The sequence below is a fragment of the Musa acuminata genome, chromosome BXJ1-2, assembly GCF_036884655.1.
Source record: "Musa acuminata AAA Group cultivar baxijiao chromosome BXJ1-2, Cavendish_Baxijiao_AAA, whole genome shotgun sequence".
Lineage (NCBI taxonomy): Eukaryota > Viridiplantae > Streptophyta > Magnoliopsida > Zingiberales > Musaceae > Musa > Musa acuminata.
Genome location: NC_088328.1, coordinates 31543656 through 31568251, shown reverse-complemented (window position 1 = coordinate 31568251; position 24596 = coordinate 31543656). Strand labels below are relative to the sequence as shown.

Below are 24596 nucleotides of genomic sequence, written 5' to 3'. Positions count from 1 at the left end.
GCTGTCGCGGTGGTAGGTGATGCCGGCGGCGGTGGTGATAGGTTCCTGCACGATCTCAAGTGATATATATGTCCCACCCATGCAAACGCTGCTTTCTTCCTTCTCCGCCTTTGCCCTTCACCATCGGTGTACAGTAGTCTCATGATATCTGTAATAGCAGAGAAATTTAGGTTCATCAGCGATTCATTCAGAGTCCACAAAGGGTAGCGGTCAGCCCCAGTGACGGCGGATCATCTCCACGCCGGCGTTCATCACGCCTTGCTTCTCTCCCTCTGATGCTGTTCCATTCTACCTCACTGCCTTCGGAGTCCAGACGAAGACCGTTTTGGTACATTCAAAGCAATTCTAGATGGGCTGACGATCGAATAGCCATTGTCATCGCCAACTTTTTGTCAGCAGCATGTTGCGATCGATCTAAATATAACCACGCCATGATGTTTCAGGTCATCGGTTGAAGTTTTTTGCTGTAACCGTGTGGAAGGATCCAATTTATCCCCACACCATCTATCATGAGAATTGACTTCCATCGGAATTCAAGTTTTGCTCAGATCTCATAGCCGAAGCAGAAGGTCAAGCAAAACCTGCAGCCTCTTCTTGATCTGTGTGGAAAGAAACCGAGGGAGAAAGGTCAGCTGTGGGGTTAGCTGGACATGGAAGAAGTGGAAGAAACATGATCAAAGAATGCCAGTTCACAGCATGTACTTTTTATTCGAGTCTTGAGAGGAATCTGATTCAGATCAGTCCAAATCTGCAACATGAATTCTTAAGTAATAGGATTTGACCTCACACATATATCAATCGCGATCTCGAGCTAATGTTGACTTTCTCACATGCTTCTCTGCACCTCGTTTTAGAAGTCCAAGATGACAAATCAAACGGCCAATATCCAGCCGCGTGTCAATCTAAGTCTGGAAAGGGTTCTTTTACAAATATATCCTTTCACAGTATAAATATGTTATATATATATATATGCCTAAAATATTTGTGTATATTGACATATGTAAAAAAGAAAAAAGATTATTAATCTTATTATAAGTAACTAATTTGTGTTAGAAATATAAAAATTAAATTATCTAAAATTCTTTTGCTAATTTAATTGAGTATCTTTTTCCTCTTTTTTATTTTCATTTTAAGGAGCATTTCAAGATAATATTGAAGACTGTCTGATAAAAAAAGTCACTAAATCTGATGGATATTAATGTCAAATTGAAGACAATATTATTATATTAACAATCAAATCAAATAAAGGATATAAAAATGATTAGAAAAGCAAAATAAAAAGCCTTGCAGGGGCGTAAACGTAAATTACGAGAATTCAAGGACAACGACGACGCGACTCCTTCCCTCCTTCAAGAAGGCGTCTCCGCTACCGACCCCATCAAGCAATCCATCCATCCATCGCCGAGCGGGCGAGGAGACACGAGGAGATCGCCGTCGATGGGGGCTCCGCAGGCGATCGAGATCCTGACGCAGAGGGCGAGCGTGCTGCGGGAATCGCTGCAGCGGAGTCGATCCAATACGGAGAGCATGGTCGCCATGCTCGGCTCCTTCGACCACCGCCTCTCCGCCCTCGAATCCGCCATGCGCCCCACCCAGGTTCATCTTCCTACCCCTTCGAACTTGAAATGCTCTGGATTATGCGTCGGATCTTTGATCGGTTGGTTGCAGGTGAGGACGCGTGCCATCAGGACGGCTCATCAGAACGTCGAGAACACATTGAAGGCGACGGCGGTCGTATTGACGCATTTTGATCTCCTGCGGCAGGTTCGACAGCTCATCCACATGTTTAGCATGTTTGTGCTTTTCTCTTCCCTCTGACTTGTGACATGGAGTTCGTTTCTTCTTCGCCCTTTTGTTTGATTTGACTTAAAGTATGCTTATAATGGGTTGGGATTTCCAATTCATGTGTTCTAGTGTGTAATGCCATAGTTCATGAATTTACGGTTGCTTCCAAGATGTAATTTTGGAAACTCAAATTAAACTGAGGAAATTATGAGAGAGAGAGAGAGAGAGAGTGTGTGTGTGTGTGTGTGTTCAATGTTAGATAGAACACTTACTCTATAATCATGCATGATTTTATGTGTAATTGGTATTTTTATATGTGATAACACCTAGAAGCTTGACTGAATAGTTGATAGTTAGAGCTCTTGGTGACTTAAAGTGTGCTTTTAATTGGTTGGGATTTCCAATTCATGTGTTCTCGTGTGTAATGCCATAGCCCATGAATTTATGGTTGCTTCCAAGACGTAATTTTGGAAACTCATATTAAAATGAGGAAATTATGAGAGTGAGAAAGAGTATTCAATGTTAAATAGAGCACTTACTTTATAATAATGCATGATTTTATCTGTAATTGGTATTTTTATATTTGATGATTTCTAGAACCTTGATTGAATAGTTGATTGTTCACTTGGTGAGAAACCAATTCCCCTGCTTGCCAGTGCTTTAATCTAGTAACTAATATCATTCTGGAAAAGATAACTGACTGCTCTGTTTCTTGGCACATTTAAATCTGTCCATGTTTCTGATTTAGTAATCTTGCTTGTGAAGGCTGAGGTTGCGATACTGAAGGGACCAGATGAGGATCTAGAAAGTTTTCTTGATGCAGTTGATCTGTTGAAATGCAACATCAGGTTTTTTAGCACAAATAAAATCTCCACGAGTGAATATGGTTTGTTAAACCATGCAAATAATCTGCTATCTAAGGCAGTTGTAAAGCTGAGGGATGAATTTAGGCAACTATTAGCTACTTACAGGTATCTTTTTGCAGATTATTCTTCTCGCTGTCTCTTTTCTCACAATGTTGCAGATGCTTTCAAGTTTCAACGAACAGTAACAATTATCTAAATAAATATATGATCTGAATTACAATGAACATATAATTCAAGTTTTGCATCCATGTCCAGAAAATTGCAGTTGCCATTGTGTCCTAAGTTGAGTTTATTTGTTTTGTTGCAGCAAACCAATTGATCTTGAATTTATTGCCAATTTTCCTCCCAACTCCTTGCGATCACTATCTCAAACAACTGGAAGCCAATCCGATAGTGGCAACCATGTGCCCACCAACAATCATTCTGAGCATCAAGGCAGGAGCTTGGAAACTCCTGTGTACAAGACACCAACTCTCATGCCTCCTAGGATCCTACCTTTGCTTCATAATTTAGCTGAACAGCTGGTCCAAGCTGGATACCAACAACAGTGCTCAAGGATTTACAGGTACGGTCACTGGAGTTCTTCAAAACAAGGTTATGTGCCCAACTGTTTATACTTTCAACTGGTTTTCAGTTTACTGCAGAAATTAGAAAGTTCACTAATCAAATCATTGAAAGAATGATAAGTTCTAGTGATGCATGTATTTCTGTTTTTCACATTTGCACTGTTGCTGTAGCCTTCCTCCTGTCTGGAAGTTTATTAACCATTTTACTATGATTTACTTATATCAAGTTTGTCATATTCCATTTAGTGATGTTCGTGCTTCAGCACTAGAATCAAGCCTTCAAAAACTTGGAGTTGATGCGCTCACCAAAGATGATGTGCAGAAGATGGAGTGGGATACTTTAGAAACCAAGATTCAGGACTGGGTTCACCTTATGCAGATCGCGGTAAGGATATGAATAAATTTTCTAGGCACATGTGACTTATTCTTTTCCAATCTGTTTGATTTTGTGTTGAACAGGTAAACCTTCTGTTTGCTGAAGAGCGAAAGATTTGTGACCAGATTTTTTATGGTGTTACTTTTAATAAGGATCTGTGTTTTGCTGAAGTAACAGTAAACAGTGTCTCAATGCTATTAAGTTTTGGAGATTCTGTTGCCAAAAGTAAAAGGTCACCAGAAAAGATATTTCCGCTTCTAGACATGTATGAAGTGTTGCATGAACTTCAACCAGAGGTATACAATTGAAACAGCTATTTACAAAGTCCTATAAGCATTTACTGGGACCTTAGAGCTAAAGAAGATGTTAAAATATTGTTGTTTGTTTAGATATTACCTATTTGAATCATATAGTTGACATGGCGAAGCAAATATTTTATTACTCATATTTATCTGGAGCATATATCCAAGTCAAGATTTTGGACTTGTTGTTTGCATTAAAGAATGTGAATGTTTGACCAGAAAGTTGCCTAATTAATTGTCCAACCTGGTTCTTAAATTGTTTTCTCGTTCTTATTCTGTAGAGCTTAGACTATGCCTGATCTATGTAGAATGAAAGATATCTATAAAAGTTCATCCTTGGTTTATAGTCTGGCATCAGCCGCCTAGGTACCTCATTAGATATTCACCCACTCATTGTCTGTTTCTATGCACATTAGCATGTTTTTTTTTTTTTAAATCATTCACATGATATATTTGTTGATTTTCCTACCAATGACTATGAAATTACGTTAATGTTCACTTTCTAGTGTTTCATCAGATTGCGAGAATTTTCGAAGGCAAGGCTTGTTCTGAGATTCAACAATCCACATTGACTTTAGCAAAGCACTTAGCTCATGCTGTGAAAGGGACATTTCTTAATTTTGAGGAGATAATTGAAAAGGATTCCACAAAAACAATGGTCGCCGATGGAACTGTCCACCCTCTGAGCAGCTATGTTATCAACTACATGAAATTTTTATTTGAGTTAGTGCTTATTCTTCCTTTATTCTACCTTAATATATCAAATTGATTTGGCATTCATTCAAGCAATTCTCTAATATGCTTTGCGGTGGATAGAAGTTCTTTAGCATTTGTTATTTCCTTGTGCTGATCATTTTTGGCTATTCTGTCCTCATCAACTATTTCTATAGCTTTTGTTGTCTATTTAAAATACTTTCTTCTGAAATTCCAGTTTGGCCTTGTGAGTGCATGATCAAAGTCAGACACAAAAAATTTTGCATCTAGGGTGATCTGATGGTTATATTGTTTCTTTTTTTATTCATCGTGTGATTGGGAAACCTGTATTTTGGTGTATTACCACTGATTGAGTTTATTATTGATTAAATTACATTAAGAAGTTTTTGTATTGATGCATAGATTCGGAAGGTTTTTGCTCTCTTAAGATATTCTTTCTTTGTTTCTATGGCTATCATTTACAAGATTTGCTAAGAAGATCGACGAGTTACAGATCTACATATACCATATTTGTTTTATTGTCACATTAGCTTTCATTCTTATTGATTCTAAGACTACCATGAAAGTATTTATCTCTTCTATCTTGTGCCAGCTTTTTCATTTTGGTTCTAATTTGTATATAGTATCTGTCCAAGTTCTTTCGTGATTCTGTTCATCTATTGGAAGTTATTTCTGATGGACATATTTGTTACCTGGGGCTGAACTTTTGCTTGAATTTTTTGACTGTGCATACTTTGTCATGAAACTTTTTGTAATCTGTTGGTAATAACTGAGTTTTAGTTTGCATGTGAAGAAAATTTCTGATGCACATATGCATTTGATATATGCAGCTACCGATTAACAATAGAGCGTATTTTGCAAGAGGTGGAAATTGGGAATAAAACAGATTCTCAACTTGCAATCATGACAATGCGGATTATGCAATCTCTTCAGAATAATCTAGATGGAAAATCTAAGCAGTACAAGGATCCTGCACTAACTTATCTATTTCTTATGAACAACATACATTATATGGTGAGATCTCTTAGCAGGTATGGAGATAAAAAATTCAAACTTCAAACATTTACAAAATATGAAAGAGTAGATAGAATAATGTTTTTTTGTTGTTGTAAGGTCAGAAGCAAAGGATTTACTGGGTGATGACTGGGTTCAAATACACCGAAGGATCGTGCAGCAAAATGCAAACCAATACAAAAGAGTTGCTTGGGCAAAGGTTTGTCTGTTAAAGGACTGGTTCTACTCAATTGGTATTATTTATATACTGTACTCAGGCTATTGCTGTCAAGATGAATTACATGATAGTCAATTATCATAATGTTTCATCATTTGAGAATTATCTTTTGAGTTCCCTTTATAGCCGATTCCTAGACCAGCTGCTGCAGGATCGAAACTTAGTTTAGTGGCTGCATGCTGTTCATGTCTTCATGACTTATGGTATCACACAAATTGCATGCATTGGTACCTATATCTGAATACTGGCCCTTGAATAACTAACTTGCTGTAGCAATGAGGATAGTAGGCAGAGCCACCCCAACTTGTAGCGCATTTTATTGAGTACCAATAAATAAATCAGACAGACTCAATAAAATGCATCAAACAGAATGGCATCTGCCATTAAAAGGATATTATTAACAAATAATTAAAGCAGATTTTACTAGTGGCACCTCTAGATACAGTTGAAAAGTTAAACGTTCGAGAAAAGCAATAATTATAACTTATAAGACCAACCTACTGCTCAGATAACAAATCAAAACAGCAACTTTGGCTTATTTAGGACGCCTGTTATTTAAGTAAATTGATACAGAGCCAAAGGCTCCATCACTAAAAAGCAAAGAATTTAAGAAATGCAAAGATAGGTAGAGAAGAGAGCAAAAGGGAAAGAAATGACAAATGAAACTACAAGGAGAAATGTTGTATGTCAGTTGTAGGTCCAACTTCAAAGTGCACTCAATCAGACTTGTCTTTGGGAACCTAACTGATTACTGTTCCATATATTCTCTAGATTCTGCAAACCCTTTCTGGTCAAGGTTTGAGTTCACTTGGTAGTAGTTCTTCTTTGGGAGCTGAAGGAGGTAACAGCAGTGGAGTGTCAAGAGCATCAGTAAAAGAGCGGTCCGGATCACTTACAGATTGCTTTTTAGTACCAATTTACAAATGCGTTGGAAACTCAGCTCCCCTTTTCCTTCATCAGGTTCAAGTCCTTCAACACACAGTTTGAGGAGCTTCATCAGAGGCAATCACAATGGGTTGTACCTGACCCTGAGCTTCGTGAGTATCTGAGGCTTGCAATTGCTGAAGTCCTATTGCCAGCATACAGATCTTTCATAAAACGTTTTGGGTATGTTCCTCTAAATCCTTAATTCTGCACTTTCATCAAACATCTTCTGAATCTTTAGCTGTTTCCTTAAAGAATCTTAGGATCTTTTTCATACATTCAGATTCTAAATCTATGGTTGTACCTGCTAATTATTAAAGTGAAATTAAATGTCTGTTCAGATTTGTTATTTCAGATTAATGTAAAATTAGATGCTGCTCCATAAGCCTATCATTAGCAGAACAATAGTTTGATCCTTTTTATTTTCAGGACAAAAAAGGCTAGTCTTACAGATTTCTTGAGAGTGCCCGGGGGAAAAGTAGAAAAATAATTTTAAAAAAACAGCTTTTTTTTTTTGGAAAAAAAAGTAAATTGATTTTGAAGCAGACGACGGGTAATTGGTGCCGATCTCTTGGTCAGACCGGTAAATACTAGATGGTACAAACTGGTCTGATCGGTTTCTAAAATGTTTGTTTGGAAATGGTTCTTTAATCACTTAGCCATCTCCTACTGCCTACGCCTCTGTTGCTACTATACACCACCTATTTCCAAGTCCCTTTGCTTCTTGAACTTCAAGCAACTTAAAACCTGTTCCTTCAATCTATGTTGTTGCACTGTGGGTTCATTAGATTTTACTGAGGTCTACTCATCTCTTGTAGTTGGCCATAGTCAGATCAGATCACTTAGGCACCACCTTAGGGTGTTGGAGGTTTTCTCCAACTTTGTCTCTCCTATACTGGAGCTATAGTTAAATAAGGGAGAATGAGCAAAATAGAAGGTTAACCTTTAGTTGGGAGTCGTAACTAGTTTGTACAGAGGAGAGGATGATAGGCGGCAATGGTGGAAAACCTGAACCATTCATCTTCACCACTTGAATGGATCAGATATGCGATGGAAGAGGGGCTGAGCTGACTTGCCAAACTTCACTCAGTTCACCGTCTACATGTATTTAAGTTCATGTGGGGTTACTACTGGAGTGACTGACTTATGAATCCGCCTTACTGACCTAAAATTGGGCCCCTAACACCTTGATGTGAGGTCCAACCAGGTTAGGCTTAACAAGTATCACACGGTTAATGACTCGTCGCACTAATGGTCTATATGGCATCATCCACGTAGAGGATTATATCCAACCCGTATCAGGCTTCATATTTTAGATCACTACTTTTAATTCGTCAATGGCGATAGATAAAGTTACCACTGAGTTAGAGGTTTGAGTTGGAATGTCTTAGTAACCAACCATCAGTTTGTTGCTCGTTAAATGCCATTCATGTTAGTTTCTTAAAACCGCACACACTTTTGATCCTTACGCTTCGCTTTGTTATTGTTCTGAGACCACCGCCATATACATTCAGGTTACTAGTTGAGAATAGCAGCAAGCCTCAGAAGTACATCAGATACACTCCAGAAGATGTTGAACAATTGTTAGATGGGTTCTTCCAGGGAAACACAGTGGGGGAACCAAAGCGTTGAGAGTTGAACGGAAATGGAGCTGTGTAATCTGTGTAAGGAAAGATAAGAAGAAGATTTTGGGTAGCATATGTGGCTGCTGGCTGTTGTTTTCCTTTTTCTATAATTTAAAAGTCTCTTCTGAGACATCCAGTGAATTAGAGAGAAGATTAGCATGACTTGTTAGATGACATGCGCAAATCAAGAAATAATCCTCTTTCCATTCATTTGAGTATGGAATGGAGAGGTTTAGTTACATTCATTTGAGTATGAGGTGAAGTTGAAGGCTTAATGGTTAGATTCATTTGAGTATGGAGAGGTTTATATTTCTTCCTCAGTTTGTTGTGGTTGTCTACATCAACACATACATATGAATCTGACCAGAATTCATTAGTCTTCTGACCAGAATTCATTGGTTCAGAGATGCCAAACAACAGGAACATGGCCTTCCATTTGTAGTCCCATCGAGTTATAAATAGTGTGCACTCGTAATAATAGGTATGCTATTGCTATGCCCACTGAACCATAGCTTGGAATTGGCATGATGACACGGTGGTATACTAGTATTCATCGAGTTGATGAAACCCACCCAGTGCAGCAACAGCAGCAGCAGCAGCAGCAGCAGCAGCAGCAGCAGCAGGTTTCCACCATCTGAACAAGATCTCTTTCTAAGAGTCAGACAAGTGTCGTCCCCAAAACCTGGCTCATCAGACCTTTACCTTTCTTCTCTTCCACAAAGCAAGGTCTCGGCCTATGCCCACCCACCATCTGTTTGTCTTGTGTTCATCACCATCCTCTCTCAGCTCCCAAACCAATCTCCCTGGATCATGGATCATTCTGCTGCTGCCCTTCCTCTTAGTGAGGAGCCTCCCACCAGCCTAACAAGTAAAATAATGCTCCACTAAAAGCTGCCATGTGTTTTGCCGTCAAGAATCAATTCACTCTATGGATTGGTGGATCAGTCAAACTATTTACGGTGATTTATGAGTTTTTATCCATAAAAATACTCTAAAATTAGTTCAAAAACATTATATATCGATATTATTTTATCTCAAAACATTCACATTAAGTCTTGACAAATTGTGGGTTAAATTTGAACTGTTTTACTGGATTAGATATTATTGATCTAATTTTTAATGATATATTTTCGATGACATCACAAAATTACCGTAAAAATAATTAAAAAATATATAAATATCATATTTTTGATTAAAAATTCAACCTACTTTATTTTATGAGCCAGTCCAAGTGTTTACAATACATACCATATGCATAATTACACCATAATGTCATTTGTCATTGATTTCAAAAAAGTGATCAAAATATATCATTATAGTGTTTTTTTTTTTAAAGTCATTAAAATGTGTTACAATATAAAAACAACATAAAGATATCCTAAAACCTTAAATTTCATCATTCTTTCGTTCATTCATACATAATTGTACTATACATTATTTGCACCATAAATTCTAAAAAAAGTTATTAAAATAAATAATTATAATGTTTTTTTGAAGTCTTTATGGTGTTTTTATTTGTAATCAGAAAACACTATAATGGTAACATAAAAACACTACAGAGACTCCATTTCGGTAATTTAACCTATAACCTCTAAAGACTTAATGTTTTGAAACAAAAATAGTATTTTTTTTTTTTTTGAACCCGTCAAGACTTAATACGAATGATCTGAAACAAAATGATATCAATATACACTTCCTCCATAACTATATAGTGTTTTTGAACTAATCTTATAGTATTTTTTTTACTATATAATATTTTTCAATTAAAATTATAATATTTTTGTGGATAAAATCTCGTAAAACACTGAAAAACATGATAGCTTTTGGAATGAGCGAAAAAACAAAATGATAGATTTTGGAATGGGTAGAAAAAAACATGACAGTTTTTGGAGGAATCTTTTTGTATATGGGATGACTAGTTGAAAAAAATAAAAAATGAGGGTATCATGCGAGAAATACCCAAAAAAGAGGGTATTTTCTAAGACAATCACCCCATATATACAATAATTTTTTTTTTGTCAATATTAACTTTATAAATTTCTCTAGTATGTTAAGGGTTTATATAATTTATATGTGTATATCATGTCATATATATTGGTTGATTATTCTGATTATGGTTGTATTTACGTTATGATAATGTGTCTCATATTTTTATTATTTTAAAATTTAATCAAGCAAATGTTGTTCATAATTAAATTGTTAGATTATGTGATTCTATTTAATTAGATAAGATATATTATAAATATGATTGAATTTTGATTATAGTTATTGGCTAATAGAAAAGAAGTTCAGGATTCCTTAGGAGATAACTTTGATGGGAGAAACTCTCTTAATAACTTATCCTAGACCTTTTGCTTTCGTCTATAAATAGACATGATTTTTATGAGCTAAAAATGAGCATCTAAATATAGTTATGAGATTAAAGTTATTTATCTTAATATCTCGAATATATCAATCTAGTAAAAAGATACGGAAAAAATTAATATTAAAACTTGTTGTAAAGCTGATGTGCTGAGAGAGAGAGAGAGAGAGAGAGAGAGAGAGAGGGAGAGATGATATGAGATATAAAGAATCATGTCATTTTTTGTGGTGGCTCATCATTCATGGTGGGAGAGAAAAGTATTAGAGAAGGAATCAACCCAACGAGGATGAACACCTAATTAGCCTTTGCAAAGTTCGAGGATGTTAGTCCTCGTGACTTTCTTTCTCATCTCATTCATAATATTATTCATACCCATCTTTAACTTTTATTTCAGTGATCAGCCAATTTGGTCCATTGCTGGTAACACCACCACCATTACAAGTTGGTCCGATGCAATTAATTTACTCGATCCAAGGAATATGAATGCAGTGGACTTCCACAAGGCTGTGACTTGGAAAGAGAACATGTCTTGCGAAAGCTTAACATCAGGAGAGGAGAGTGTTTGTGTTGGAGGATGATGGGATCTGCATATGCTTCTGTGCACTTATTGTTTGCAGACTTGACACCAATAACATGTAGTTAGGTGTCTGCTAGTAGTCCTGGAAATGCTTGCTAGCTATGGTCTCAAAGAGCTTGAAATGGTCAAAGGAATCATGGCAGAACGCACAAATAAACTTAATCTACTCTCTTGTATTTGGTATTTGTAAAACAAATCATGATAATGAACTGAGCATAATCACATTTTAGAATTCGATTTAGATTCATGACGGTTGATATAATCTTACGTCGTACGAGTCTAGTTAATTATTTTGAGTTAGGCTCATCAAATTAACGAGTTAATTATTAGATCGTATACAAATAATATTGCGACGAATCTATTACTGGATATGACGAGGATCCGAGTAACGAAAAATTTAGTGAATAAACCAAAGTTACGCTAAATTCTAGGTCAAGTTTAGGTTCGGACTAAAAACTCAATGATGGGTCTATTAACATGATTTAGGCTTAATTATTTTGGACTATATAATTTAAGATTACTAAGTTAGTGGATCAATCATCCGATCTAGTAAACCTTAAGATTCTTCGGTCGACCGGCCTAAGGATGGATTAGGAACTAATTAACCTAGAGTAAATAATAATCAAGAGGTTCTAAATTTAGGTAACAATTCTGTAGGAATTAACAGGTGCTGCTTTCGGCTTTGTAACTAAGAAAGTAGCTTCTTGTGCATTGGTAACTCATTTCATGCTTTTGCTACTATACTATAATGCAGTAATGTATGTTATCCATTATGACAAGATGGCAGACACAATGGTGATGACTGCACTACTGTGGTGGTGATATGCCACAGAATAATTAACTTGAGCTGATGACTTTGACTTCCTTAGACTCATATGTTACAGCCTTTTCTTTTACTTGCTACTACAACCTTCTTCTTTAGAGAAGAATATTATTTACGATGAGACAACAAACTTTGCATAGTTTTATGGTATTGTCAATATTTTAGGTCAATCAAGTTAAGTCAATCAGACTTGCCGTAATACCATAAGCTAGAGGTAAGCGATAGAAATTAAGCGAAGAAGATAGAAAGATAGAAATTGTAGAAGAAACTATGAAACGTATAAGATATAATTGCCTAATACATTTTGATAGTGAGTTCTTGACAGCCATTTATACACACTCGGTAGGGAGGTTATACACATTCAGCATGGAGGATTTTTCTCAACTGCTGAGAGATTTCCTCAACTGCCTTGAGGAAATCTTATCTGCTTATCAGTAAGAATATTTTTTGAAATATTCTTTATTCCGTACATATTCATCTCAAGAGTCAGTCAAGTATTATTCAAGATTTGAAATCTTACTTTTAGTTCTCAAACTAGATCTCTTATTGACTTTTAGCGACATAAATGATTTCGATGCTAATTTTACTGATGATGTTGAAAGTGTATGATGAGATCGTCTTAACGCTTAAGTCAAGTAGCATGAATTTATCTCGAAGAAGTCGGTTTAAGGAAACATTCAACCTCGTAAAGATTTGAGTTTTTAAAATAATTCAACTTCATAACATTGAATCAGTTTTAATCCACTAAAAATAATTTCTTTATTGGAATCCTATTATTCTTCTCCTCCTCCTCAAAATATATTGTTTATGTTCACAAAAAAAAAAAAAAGGAATTAGGTAGCTTATGCAGATATGGCTAGGTTTACTTGACTTTTAACATGAGATGCTTCGATAAGACTGCATTCGTTAGATGCTAATCTTTCTTGAGAGGCACACACGACAGGTTCTCTCCTTGCAACTGGGTTTTGTGTGGGGTTGAGAGAGAGAGAGAGAGAGAGAGAGAGAGAGAGCTTTTTAGGATTCTGAGCTAACAAAAACTTTAAGGTCTAAAAGACTGGGATGCTTAGCTTTATCTTGCATTAATATTTTGACCCCACTACTTTTGATAGTCTACAAAGCTGGTTTGTGAAATCTAAAGCAGAGAAAAAGGGATTCCTTTCCAAGTTTCATCACCCAGCATAAAAAGCAGTGCCCTTTTGATAATTCTCAAGTGAGTTTCCATGCTTTTGCTGCCAAAGTGATCAACCTCTCCCTCCCTTTGCATAATTCTCAAGTCATGCCTCCTCCTCCTGCACTCTGTCCTTTCTTCATCACCTCAGTGCAGTTTCTACCTCTCCTAAGTTGACAAGCCTTATCGTGATTATGATACGTATATTAAACCACGATCATGCTCCAATCAATCGACTAGTTTTTTTGTCTGCTACACACACCATACACCTCTTGACTAAATCGATTCTCTCTGTGCATTCCGATGTTAGTCATAGGTGATAGATAGCAACTCCCATGATGTCAGGATCAAAGTAATGGATGGATCCTACAAGGAAAGTAGTGACAATACTCTTTAGCGTTAGTGCCAATTAGTGATCAATCCAAATAAAAGTGACTGCACGCACTATGTGCAAAGACAAAGACACGGAAAAGTGGAGGTTGCCATTATCTTAAACCTGTGGGGAGTGCTTGTTCTCCTGCAGAAAGGGAGGAAACTCGGGTAATGGAAACAGGCCGAATGTGCTATTATATCATGCAGAAGAAAATTTTCCGTGTCCTCTTCATGATGAAAACGGGTTTGGAAGATGCAGCAGGAAGGAAGCACAAGCACATCGTTAGTGTGTTCCTCCATTGCTGAAATGATGTACCCGTCATGATGTGCCCACTATGGAAACAACTTTGATCGATGTTGCCCAATGAGTTCCTGAGAGTGTGATCAAATATGCCAATGATCAAATATGCCAAGGGAGGAAACTCGGGTAATGGAAACAGGCCGAATGTGCTATTATATCATGCAGAAGAAAATTTTCCGTGTCCTCTTCATGATGAAAACGGGTTTGGAAGATGCAGCAGGAAGGAAGCACAAGCACATCGTTAGTGTGTTCCTCCATTGCTGAAATGATGTACCCGTCATGATGTGCCCACTATGGAAACAACTTTGATCGATGTTGCCCAATGAGTTCCTGAGAGTGTGATCAAATATGCCAATGATCTGATAAAGTGGTTCTCTGTTCCAGCAAATCTAACACAGGGGAAGGAGAGAATTTGTTCATCTTCCGTCATCGATCGTGCCGCACAACAACATTCATTTGTTTCTCAGTGCAGCAAATGAAAGGAAGACCGGAAAAAGTTCCCTTAGCTGATTCATGAATAGATTTGAGAGATGAAATGAGGTACAGCAATTTCATCATGTTTTAAGGAAAATTATAAGAAAGCTATAACATGCAATAACTGCATATCCCAACCCATAAACCAGTTCAATCTACAAGTGTTTTCTTCAAACTTCGCCTAAACTAACGAGATCCTCCGGAAGCTTTCGAGGATACAGCATACGCTGCATTACAGGTCCTCCGGCAACTCAAAGCAGAATGTCCCATCCACCATCTCCGGAAGCCCAACATCATCCACGCCACCATCATCATCAGAAGCACAATGATTCAAATCCAAAGGAAGATGCAGTTTCGCTTCCTTCTCATCATCACTCTTTGAGGCCTTGTACTTCGCTGGAGGATTGAAGCTTTTGCAACTGAGGATGATGATTGCATCACTTACACCGACTTCCTCACCGCCGTAACCACACACTCTTCCTCTTTCTATCGCGGTCTTCATACCAGCTTGAGTGCGGTAATCCGCTTGCTCGGTGTCTTCGATGAAGATAACACGGTGCGGGTTCTCGTTGATTGCTTCGTACAGTCTCTCAAGATGGCCATGGCTTGCACCCTCTCTCAACCTTTTTTTGGAGTTTGAACGAGGTGATGAAATGCTGCTGAGACCAATCGAAACGAAGTTAGTCTTAGAGCAGAAAATGAGGCTTGCAAGCTCCTTAGCTACCCTCTTCTTGGCTTCACTATCATCGCCTCGGAAGAACAGCCATGTCTCTTCCTTGTTCTCGTAATTAGACCTCGACTTCTCTTTCCTCTTCGTCATTCCTGCTCTGCATTGCAGGATGGAGCTAGCGATCTCAGGGATGATCTCCTGCTGCCATGGGACCTTCTTCTCCAATGCACTGCAAAGGATCTTTAGATTCTCGGCATTGAGCTCCTTGAACTTGGGAATATACTCCATTTCCATGGTGCTGCTTGAAGCAGAAGAGTTAGGGTTAGAGTCAAGGTTAACATAGGGTATGCTGCTTCTTGAGTCATGTTCAAAGCCTTCTTGCTCGGTGGATTCCGACGACCGAAGCTGGAAACCTTTGCATGGGTCTGTGACCTCAAGCTGTAGTAGCCAATGCTGCTGGTTCTGATGCAAGCTCGGAGGGCGTTGATCATAGGAAGAGATGGAAGAAGAAGAAGAATCACACGGAGAAGCCGAAGAGAAATTAAAGGTTAGATCAGATGGTCTGTGCTGGCTTTTGAGAGCTGAGCTACACACGGAGTTCCACCCCCTGCAGGGATCTTCCAGTATACAGCAGCTCTACAAGAGAGTACAAGGTAAAGGTTATATCATCATTGTATCAACCCAATCCATAGGTTTTATACATCACTGAGGGTTAGTAATTTTACCTGATCATCGCTACTTCTCCTGTTCTCTTCCTTGTACTGTTGGAGCCATGAAGGTAGAGTTGGCGCTACTGCACGATGGCTACTGCATAATGGAGAAATAGAGTCAGAAAATGGAGGTTTAGATGTGTGCAATTTCCCTGCGTACAAAACATTGTGTCATAAATTCAAGGATTATGAAATTAGGTATGACCAAATGATGCAGATGAAAGCATGTTTACCTCTCACATTTGAGGCTTAATCCCAAGCTGTCAGATGGAATGGTGAGAGGCTGAAGACCCCAAAGAGTCTCCAGTGAAGGCTGTCCGATCTTACATCTCATGTAGGTCTCATATGTTGCAGTTCCCATGAGCCATAATCTCCTGCTACTGCTCTCTACCTCAACTCCCTCACAGACCAAGCTGCTGATCTCCATCACGACGTGCTCCACTGGGCAAAAAGGACTTCTTCCCTTCTCCCCGGAGCTAACCCTATACTGAGAGATCCATGTGAGGTTCCCCAGGTACAAGACAACCACTCTTCCCACACAACATCTCCTCAAGAGGCATCTCAGCTCCGCAACCTTCTGATCCACCTCCTCCCTTGACATGTGCCTAAAAGAGAAGAGTGGGAGCGTGATGAACTCTGAATTCCTTAGAGCCACAGGCACCTCTCCCCTATCAACCCTATCTATCACCCCTCTCACGACAGCATCAATGGTATCCGAGCACTCTCCCACCACCACAAGACTCCTCCTGCCCATGCTAACTAATGCTTCCACGACGCTCGCTATGTCGTCGTCCTTCACCGCGGGTGCTGCAGGCTTGGTTGTGCTTGTTTGGGGAGGTGTGGCAACACAGGTCTCCGTGCAGATTGACTGCTCCACATTGCTCTTGACTTGAGTGCTGCAGAAGCCAGCCTCCCTCATGACCCTGCTCACGCTCGGGTCATCGAGGATGGAGACGACGAGCTGTTCCAGCTCAATCTTGACGGCGAGCAACGCCGGCTGCTGGGCCTCGACGCATCCGCGCCGGTGGTTGGCCTGTGCCCTCTTGAAGGCCGCCACGAGGGCGTTGGAGAGGGAGGGGAGATGGTGGCGGGCGTGGTAGGGCGCCGACGCCGGGAGGCGGTTGAGGGCGACGTTGAAGCACAGTTCCAGGGCCTTGCAGCGGAGGGGGTGAGAGTGAGAACGGAGACAGGCGGCACGGAGGAGACCTGTGGGGGAAGACAGCATGGTATTGGCCACATGGAGGGGTGTCACCTGCGTATGGCCTCGCCGCCGGGCTAGGAATACGGCTTGCCTCACCACGCTTGCAGCCTCCGGCGTCAAGCCTTGTTGCACGCTGCAACTCCCTGTTCTCATCTTCTGCAGATTGGCCTGCGGTTGAGGTGGTGGTATCAGATAACAAGAGAAGGAACAGAGGAATGGTTTTAGGGTTTGTCCTGATTCGCCTGCAAAGGAGTTGGAAGGAGGAGGAGGAGGGAGGAAATAGGAATGGAGATGACCGCAGTCTATACAGTAGAGATGGTGGGATTCCTAGTTTATATGGAGGTGAGTGCGTGATACTGTAGCAGTACGTGAAAGCACTGCCACAACTCGGTGGACGACTAAGACGCCAGCAGCAGCCGTGGCGCGATGAGGAGCAAGCCACCTCGACCAACCCCACTCCCCCGCCTGTTGCCCTTCGGTTCTTCTGGTGGCGACTTAAGTTATAACTGATGCGAACTTGTGACAGAGGTTAAGTTGGTGGTGGCGGAAAGTGATTGCATGAGCCACACTTCTTTTTGCTGGCTGTGAAAGAGGAAAGTAGAGAACGTCGTCAGTATTCCTTCTTGTCATATCATCAACCAAGTTATAGTTCAAGCTGTGTACTGCAGCGAATAAATAGAACCAAGTCACTACAGTGCTGATGCACACCTTTTAAAGATGGAGATGCTGCCCTGAAATGAACAGGCAGGAATGTGCTTTCTTTTTGTGAAATGCTTTATTTGAAGAACTCGTGTATTCTTATAAACAAGAACACCTAATGGAGCATATTTCATTACGTTACCACTTACTACTGGATTCATCATGTGAAGGTAGTGCTTTAATTTTTGTTCATTCAGTCTATAGTTAATGTCTAACATCTCAGAATTTAAACTCATGTCCTGCTTTAATATCATAAATGAAAAATACATCAGTAATCATTTATCCTAAACTTAAGTAGAGAAGACATGCAAGGCTATATTCTCTTTGAACTGAACATAAAGAGGCTTGTTAAAAGAAATTAAACAGCAAAAATTATGCTAAAAAATTTGGACTACCATTGTTTTTTGTCTATCTATACACGAAACAATCACTAGTTTGTGCCAATGGATTGATGATTTGGATGAGCATATGTACTTAGTTTACTAGTCCCATCTCTCTCTCTCTCTCTCTCTCTCTCTCTCTCTCTCTCTCTCTCCCTTCTTCATATGCAAACACCCAATCTAGTTCAGGACAAGTTTTATACATCTGAAAACCCTATTTTCTTTAAAATAAGTGAATAGAATGAAATTCCCTAGATAGGTGGACAGGTAACTCCAGTATCTGCATACCAAAAGAACAGATTTTAATTCAACAACAAGATTTATTTCATGACTACTCTAAGAATTGCTTCTTTATATGCATGTGATAGTTCATTTCCTGATCAATGGCAGTAAAAAGATGTCTTAAGAATATAATCGTTTTAAGTCCCGGACAATTGCATGGAAAGCAGAGCTAGACCTTCACTTTGGTGTTAGGAGGGAGGGAGAGGGAAAAAGACCACACACCTTCCAAGAGATCTCCCTTCATTCCTCAATCATGTTAACTTCTCGTTTGGCACAGATAATTTCTTTGGCACCCATCACCAATCAGCCTGCATAAAAAAGAGATTGAACAGGACAAAGTAAAGATAATAAGTTCTTAATCATCTGATAAATTGATGACCTAATATGCTATTTTCTTTTATGCTCATAACAGGAAGAGAAGACTGGTGTCTCAACCACTGCTGACAAAATATCTGAATCCATTTTGTAGAACATTTTTGTTCAAAAGAATAAATTGCTACAATCTTGTGCATGGAACAGCAAGTTAGATACAATGTTTCTCTCCGTCTCTCTCTCCTAAATGCTGAAAGATTATCTGCTGCATCTGTCTCATGCTCTCCTTTTCAAGTCAGTCTTACAGTCACAGTCACAGTCAAAAGCTTTAGTATGCTATGGCCCAAAAGACATCAAAAGGACATTATCTAATAATTAGTAAGGTAAAAGCAACCAGCAATGCCATTAAAGGCGTGCCTGAAGGAAAAAAATTATCTGTATGAATGCAGTAAAGTCCTTAGTTCTGCCTCCTTTCTCCATTTCTAAGGAAGCACTGTTTGAAAGCTTGCACACCACTCAATGCACTTGATGGTTGAAAAGAAATCAAGAGGAGTACCTCTTTACCATCTTTGCTTTTGAGTAAATCACTATTAGCAAAGTAACATCAAAAAGCATTACAAGGCATTGTCTTTGCAAATTTCTGCCTCATTTTTTTGATGTGACCTTCCATTAGCATCATTGATAGCCTCGGATCTTGTGTGCCAAAGCAATTCAGGTGGCAAGAAACACAGTTCCAGACAACCTATGTAGAAAGATAAGTAGTTAATATACCAAACAATATCAATCAACCAATGGTCCTTGTGTCAAAGATACAACCAGTTTTCCTAAATGTATCACAATCCTGCAGCCCTCTCTTATCCTAAAAGGCTTATTTCATTAAATGTGGATGTCTGTAGGATTCCTTCAGTAAGGTTGTTTTCATGGAGAGGTGCTTTAGTGGCATTTGAAGAGAACAAAATACAATCAAATTAATGTATGAGGCTTCTACCAGTATAAGATTTTGAAAGAGTTAATGTACACAATCTTATTGTTGCAAACATTGCAGTTGTATCCTCAACTCCAATTCACATCGGCCATGTCAAAAAAGACAAAATTCATATACTTGAGATCTGATTCAAATGAAACTTGCGACTCTTTATTCACTATATCAATTACATTTTAAAATCAAATGTAGCCTTGATCACTTAGCAAATGCCCGTCAAGTGAAATTATCTGCTGTCTATCACAACATTACTGGCCATCCATGGACATGGACATGGTGCCTTGGACATGAGAATCTTATCAGGGCCTAGGCTATAAATCGAGATCATAAAATGCAAAGTAAATTCTCTCTAGAGGTTTGCTTGCTCAATTACTCTCTGTACTTACAGTCGAGATCCAACAAATAAGACCATAAGCCTCTGTTGAGTATAACTCCAACATCGTGACTGCTATTAGAAGCCTAAATAAGCCCTCGGAATTGGGAAAAGGTGGTCCATCACTAGGTTGAACAGAGAAAGAAAACGTGAAAACTCTTTTAAAGCTTGAAACTTCTACGTTCATGAATGTGACAGTCTGCATCAATGAATGTATTTTTTGGAAAATTTCACACATGAATTTAACAAACCCCAAGCTTTGTTTGCAAAACTGCAAAGCTTTGATTGAACCCGTGGTGTGCTGCCCAATCAGTCCCCTGTTCACATAAGAAAACCTGTGCAGTGAACATGACAAATAATACAAGTTAAAATATCCTGGTATCATAATTTCAAAATGGTAACTTATAAATGTTACTAAGCTGCCCTGCCTGGTAACAATGAAAAATTCAGCTAGTATGATGCACAAGTCATGATACATGTAGGTATAATAATATGGCACATCAACAAGCTTAATAACAAGCAGCCAAGATACCTTGCTTGCACGAAAGCTGCAAAGTGGAGATCTGCTTTGTCTCACAATGTACTCATGCTGAAAATCTGACATGTGGCTTCTGAGTCCAGAGTGCTTCTGCTTCATTGCATAGAGCTTTTAGTATAGGGTCAAGTACTACATGTTGAACATCAACTAGCTTAATAACAAGCAGCCAAGATACCTTGCTTGCACAAAAGCTGCAAAGTGGAGATCTGCTTTATCTCATAATGAACTCATGCCCAAAATCTGACAACATGTGGTTTATGAGTCCAGAGTGCTTCTGCTTCATTGCATACAGTTTAAGCATTGGGTCAAGTACTAGATGTCTGAAGCTCAATAATGGCAAAACATTATATTACAATAAGAGAATGTTGGGTAAATGCACTGAAAGTGACAAAACTCCTAACTATTTCAGACAATGGAATGCCTTTTGCTGTAGTTGCAATTATACTGTTCCCCTGCAAGGCACTCCTTGTCGAGGGTCTGGCTTCATGGACTTCTCTCGAGGCCTCCATCCTGCAGGGCCAACCTCATCTGTGTTCTCCTGGATGTGCTGCAACGCCTGCAATATGAGGTGTATATATAAAACTGGAAGGTATGGTTGGGCCAATTAATTTATGGAATCATCAACTGTGATTCAATCCACCTAAAATATGTTATATGTTATGTGTAGAATGCTGAAGAACCATAAAAGCTAGATTTAAAGATCTGCAACAATATTGCTAGCTGAAGCACATGGTGCAAGCTAGAAATCCTCTGGTTGGGTATACTTTATGATCTTCTCAGACAGATGTCAAGCTATGATAGAGCAAAACATGAGTAGAAAATCATCTAGTGAATCATAGCATACCTACATGAGTGATAATTGCGTAAGTATTTCATCTTTTGTTACCTGAAGGGTCCTCATGGTTTCATCAACACTTTGGCCAATGACAAGGTCTAGTAATGTTTGAATGTGAAATCACTCCTTTCTTGTCAATGATCAATAGTCCGTCCAAAGCAATACATTTAATATCATACATGACAAAGTTATCTTATATCAGTGTCATTTTTGGTCATCAATCTGACGTGGCAAATTTGACTTGACCTGACTTTCTTTGAATATGTTACCACCGAAGTGTCACGGACTTAGCTGGAATTGCTAACTCGTGAGGCACCCTTGCGGCAAAGTCACGAACTTAGCTGAAGTTGCCTAAGTCGTGAAGCACCCTTGTGCCAACTCATCGGACTTAGCTGGGATTGCCTAAGTCATAAGGCGCCCTTGCGACATATGCGTCCGCAAAGATTCAGCCTAATTGCAACCTCGTACAGGTCCTGAAGGACCTGTAAAACAAAAAGTTAATTAGATTGAAAATGAACGACGGACAAGTCTCGACGTCTCGCGGAGAGGGAAGCTTTACAAGCAATTCAACAAGCACCTTGAGTACAAGAGAGAAAAGAGAGGAAGGAGAAAAAAGACTTTAGAAGGTAGAATGAATAGTTACAAGTCCACAAACAACTACTCACCGGGTGCCAGGCGTGAAGGCAAGTTCCCGTTAAGTTAACGTGCGAACTTGTGAAGATTTTTCAACGCCCGATAATATACCGAAGTCCCATCCAGCCCTATGCCACCTAGGGGGTTCCAGGGTGCTGAGATGGTTGACGTTTCGCGTGCAGCTGCGGCTTGCCGAAAACAAGCCGTGGCACGTGAAAACGGAGCTGTTTTGGGCAGTTCGGCTCGACGCGACAAGCGATCGCACTGCAGCGCTGCAATCTATTCAAACATGTATTTTTATAAGCAAAAACACACAAAACTAAGGTAAAACATATTGTCATGACTCGATACAAGCATACAAAAGTGACGAACAGTTCGTTGAACGAAGTTGTTGCAGGTGAACGACGACCATTCGTGACAGAAGGCCGGATAATTTGCTTTCAAAATGTGTCATGATTGAAAACCTAATGCCTCTTGAGAATGTCTGAGCTGTATGCCTCTTTGCATCCTGCTCTCTAGAGAGTAGCATCCTCCCAAACCACATGATTCTACAAAACTACATTGGGAGTGTACTCATCAAGGTCTTTCTAATGCTTAAGTCAGTAATAAGATCAAGAAACTAAGTCCAGTTTAGAGAGTTCAAAGTGTCGATATACCTCAAGAGACCTCATTTTGTAGGTATAGTTGTGACATTTGAGACATCAATGGGGAATATTCCCTTTTAGATGTAATGCCGATTGGCAATGCTTAAAAAGCACTACATCATTGCATCATTAATTGGTCATGCCTAGATGGTGCCACATACTCCTTGCTGATTGCGCTCATGTGAGGCCTCGATTGGCCGCCCACTTCTTAATTGTCATGTAATAACTGAACTTCATCGATCAACACTATCTATAATTCTTTCTTGAGTGTTCTGCAATCGACTGTTCTTACCTGATATGCAGCATAAGATTCTGAAATTAATTTACTAATTCCAAATCTCCAATCCCCCTGACCTGTCATTGTCATGCGTGATGGGAGAACTCCAGATGGGATATTTACAATATTGAGGAAAGGTTCTATTTTCCATACGCTGCAAGAAGAATACCTAAATTATGGTCCACACAGCAAAAGATTCATCGCCTGAAGGAAGACTTCTTTAATCTACAGGTATTGCTACCAAAAGTGCACAATGTTTGTTTAACTGGTCTTCTTATTTGTTCTTATTACCCTCGATTTGTTCTTATAACCAAAAAGTGCAGATGATGGTCTCTATGCTATCAAGTGTATAGCAGCAAAAAAAATCGACATGACGTACAGGTTGCGATTAATGCAATCTGTGAACTGAGTCAGAAGCATTAATATCCAACGAGAGGCAACAGATCAATGGTTCAAACACAACGACCTAGTTTCCTCTATCCCCTTCAACTTTGATACTGTTTCCTGGTCTCGATTCATGATGATTTCATGCCCCAGTGGCTGTTGTACATGATCCAAAACAATAAAATTGGATATTCAATTTCATCAGTCATTCGATTTTACATGTTGTAACCAACTAAATACATATAACAATAGAGATTGTCAATCACAGAATCCCAAAGAAATGCTCAAAACAACAAGCACACTAAATGATGAAGGGAAAAATCGATGATCTCAAAGCTTTTAGGTCTGCTATTACCTAAACAATGCTATGCGATCTCGCATGCATCTATCGACGGTGGAAATCCTCGATGATGATCTCTGATCAGAAGCCAACAAGGTAACGCGAAGAAGAACCCATTGGAGTTAAATCCTTCTATAAGAATAGGAAGAAAGGGAGCAAGGAGCCATGGCGAGATGGAGCTCTCTCCGTCTCCTTCTCTCTCGCCTCTCGCGTCCGCTTCGCTCTGGTTTGAGATGAAGAGCAGGAATGGGTTTCGGTTTATAGGCCGAACGGACGGAAGGCGGATACGGGTATGTTTGGATGATTCAAATCTAAACCCGAATCCGTCAGATTAATTTGATCCGGAATCGAACCAAATCCGCGGCCTATTTACACTTGCGGAGTTTGCCTGACAAATATTATATATATATATATATATATATATATATACCCACACAAATATTTTCACATAATTAGAAAATATTATATCTCCTTATTATTAATTAAATATACCTTAAAATCGAGTCCAATTTCTGAATTTAATTAAAAGGTAGATTATAAATATATGCTTTCGCATAAACAAGCTTTTATCATCATTTCCTTTATCTTCATCTTTTGCTCTTGGAAACAGGACATCGTCTGGTCCAAGAAAGCAGACATTGAGTCCGGTCGCAGGCAAACCGAATGATCCACTCTGATCCCCTGCGATCGCAGTGGCTCCCTTCCCCACGGATTGGATCGCAAGGACTCGTTCCCGAAAGCGCGCGAATCGCTGGTTCGAACTATGACCACTCCACGAAGAATAACAACACTCCTCGTCACCCGACCGTCCACCCGGCTTCAGCTTTAGCGACTTCGCGGGGCCCACCGGGACCCAGGATGTGAAACATG

The 24596-nt window shown here is 39.2% G+C and overlaps 2 protein-coding genes across 2 annotated transcripts; one reads left to right on the top strand and one right to left on the bottom strand.

Moving 5' to 3' along the window:
- Window positions 1-1352: 1352 nt before the first annotated feature.
- LOC103976534 (exocyst complex component EXO70A1-like) lies at window positions 1353-8684 on the top strand. Its single transcript, XM_009391773.3, has 12 exons — window positions 1353-1596; window positions 1669-1764; window positions 2551-2756; window positions 2959-3216; window positions 3464-3602; window positions 3677-3889; window positions 4413-4618; window positions 5440-5640; window positions 5723-5822; window positions 6612-6721; window positions 6801-6947; window positions 8279-8684. The coding sequence occupies exons 1-12, from the start codon at window positions 1438-1440 to the stop codon at window positions 8394-8396; spliced, it is 1953 nt and encodes a 650-aa protein (XP_009390048.2). The 5' UTR covers window positions 1353-1437; the 3' UTR covers window positions 8397-8684.
- A 5784-nt stretch (window positions 8685-14468) lies between these two features.
- Window positions 14469-23937, bottom strand: LOC103976532 (protein SMAX1-LIKE 3-like). Its single transcript, XM_065104042.1, has 9 exons — window positions 23742-23937; window positions 21015-21169; window positions 20789-20887; window positions 20608-20703; window positions 20327-20410; window positions 18631-18716; window positions 16080-17629; window positions 15862-15943; window positions 14469-15772 (listed from the first exon to the last, which is right to left on the bottom strand). Exons 7-9 carry the CDS (start codon window positions 17198-17200, stop codon window positions 14699-14701), a joined length of 2277 nt encoding a protein of 758 aa, XP_064960114.1. The 5' UTR covers window positions 17201-17629; window positions 18631-18716; window positions 20327-20410; window positions 20608-20703; window positions 20789-20887; window positions 21015-21169; window positions 23742-23937; the 3' UTR covers window positions 14469-14698.
- Between the last annotated feature and the right edge of the window lie 659 nt (window positions 23938-24596).

Bases quoted from the DNA above. Each gene is read 5' to 3' on its own strand.
- LOC103976534 (XM_009391773.3), top strand. From the start codon at position 1,438: ATGGGGGCTCCGCAGGCGATCGAGATCCTGACGCAGAGGGCGAGCGTG. The intron at 1,597-1,668 runs GTTCATCTTCCT...GGTTGGTTGCAG, and splicing joins CCGCCATGCGCCCCACCCAG to GTGAGGACGCGTGCCATCAG. The intron at 2,757-2,958 runs GTATCTTTTTGC...GTTTTGTTGCAG, and splicing joins CAACTATTAGCTACTTACAG to CAAACCAATTGATCTTGAAT.
- LOC103976532 (XM_065104042.1), bottom strand. From the start codon at position 17,200: ATGAGAACAGGGAGTTGCAGCGTGCAACAAGGCTTGACGCCGGAGGCT. The intron at 15,944-16,079 runs GTAAACATGCTT...TCCATTATGCAG, and splicing joins TTAAGCCTCAAATGTGAGAG to TAGCCATCGTGCAGTAGCGC. The intron at 15,773-15,861 runs GTAAAATTACTA...ACTCTCTTGTAG, and splicing joins GGAGAAGTAGCGATGATCAG to AGCTGCTGTATACTGGAAGA.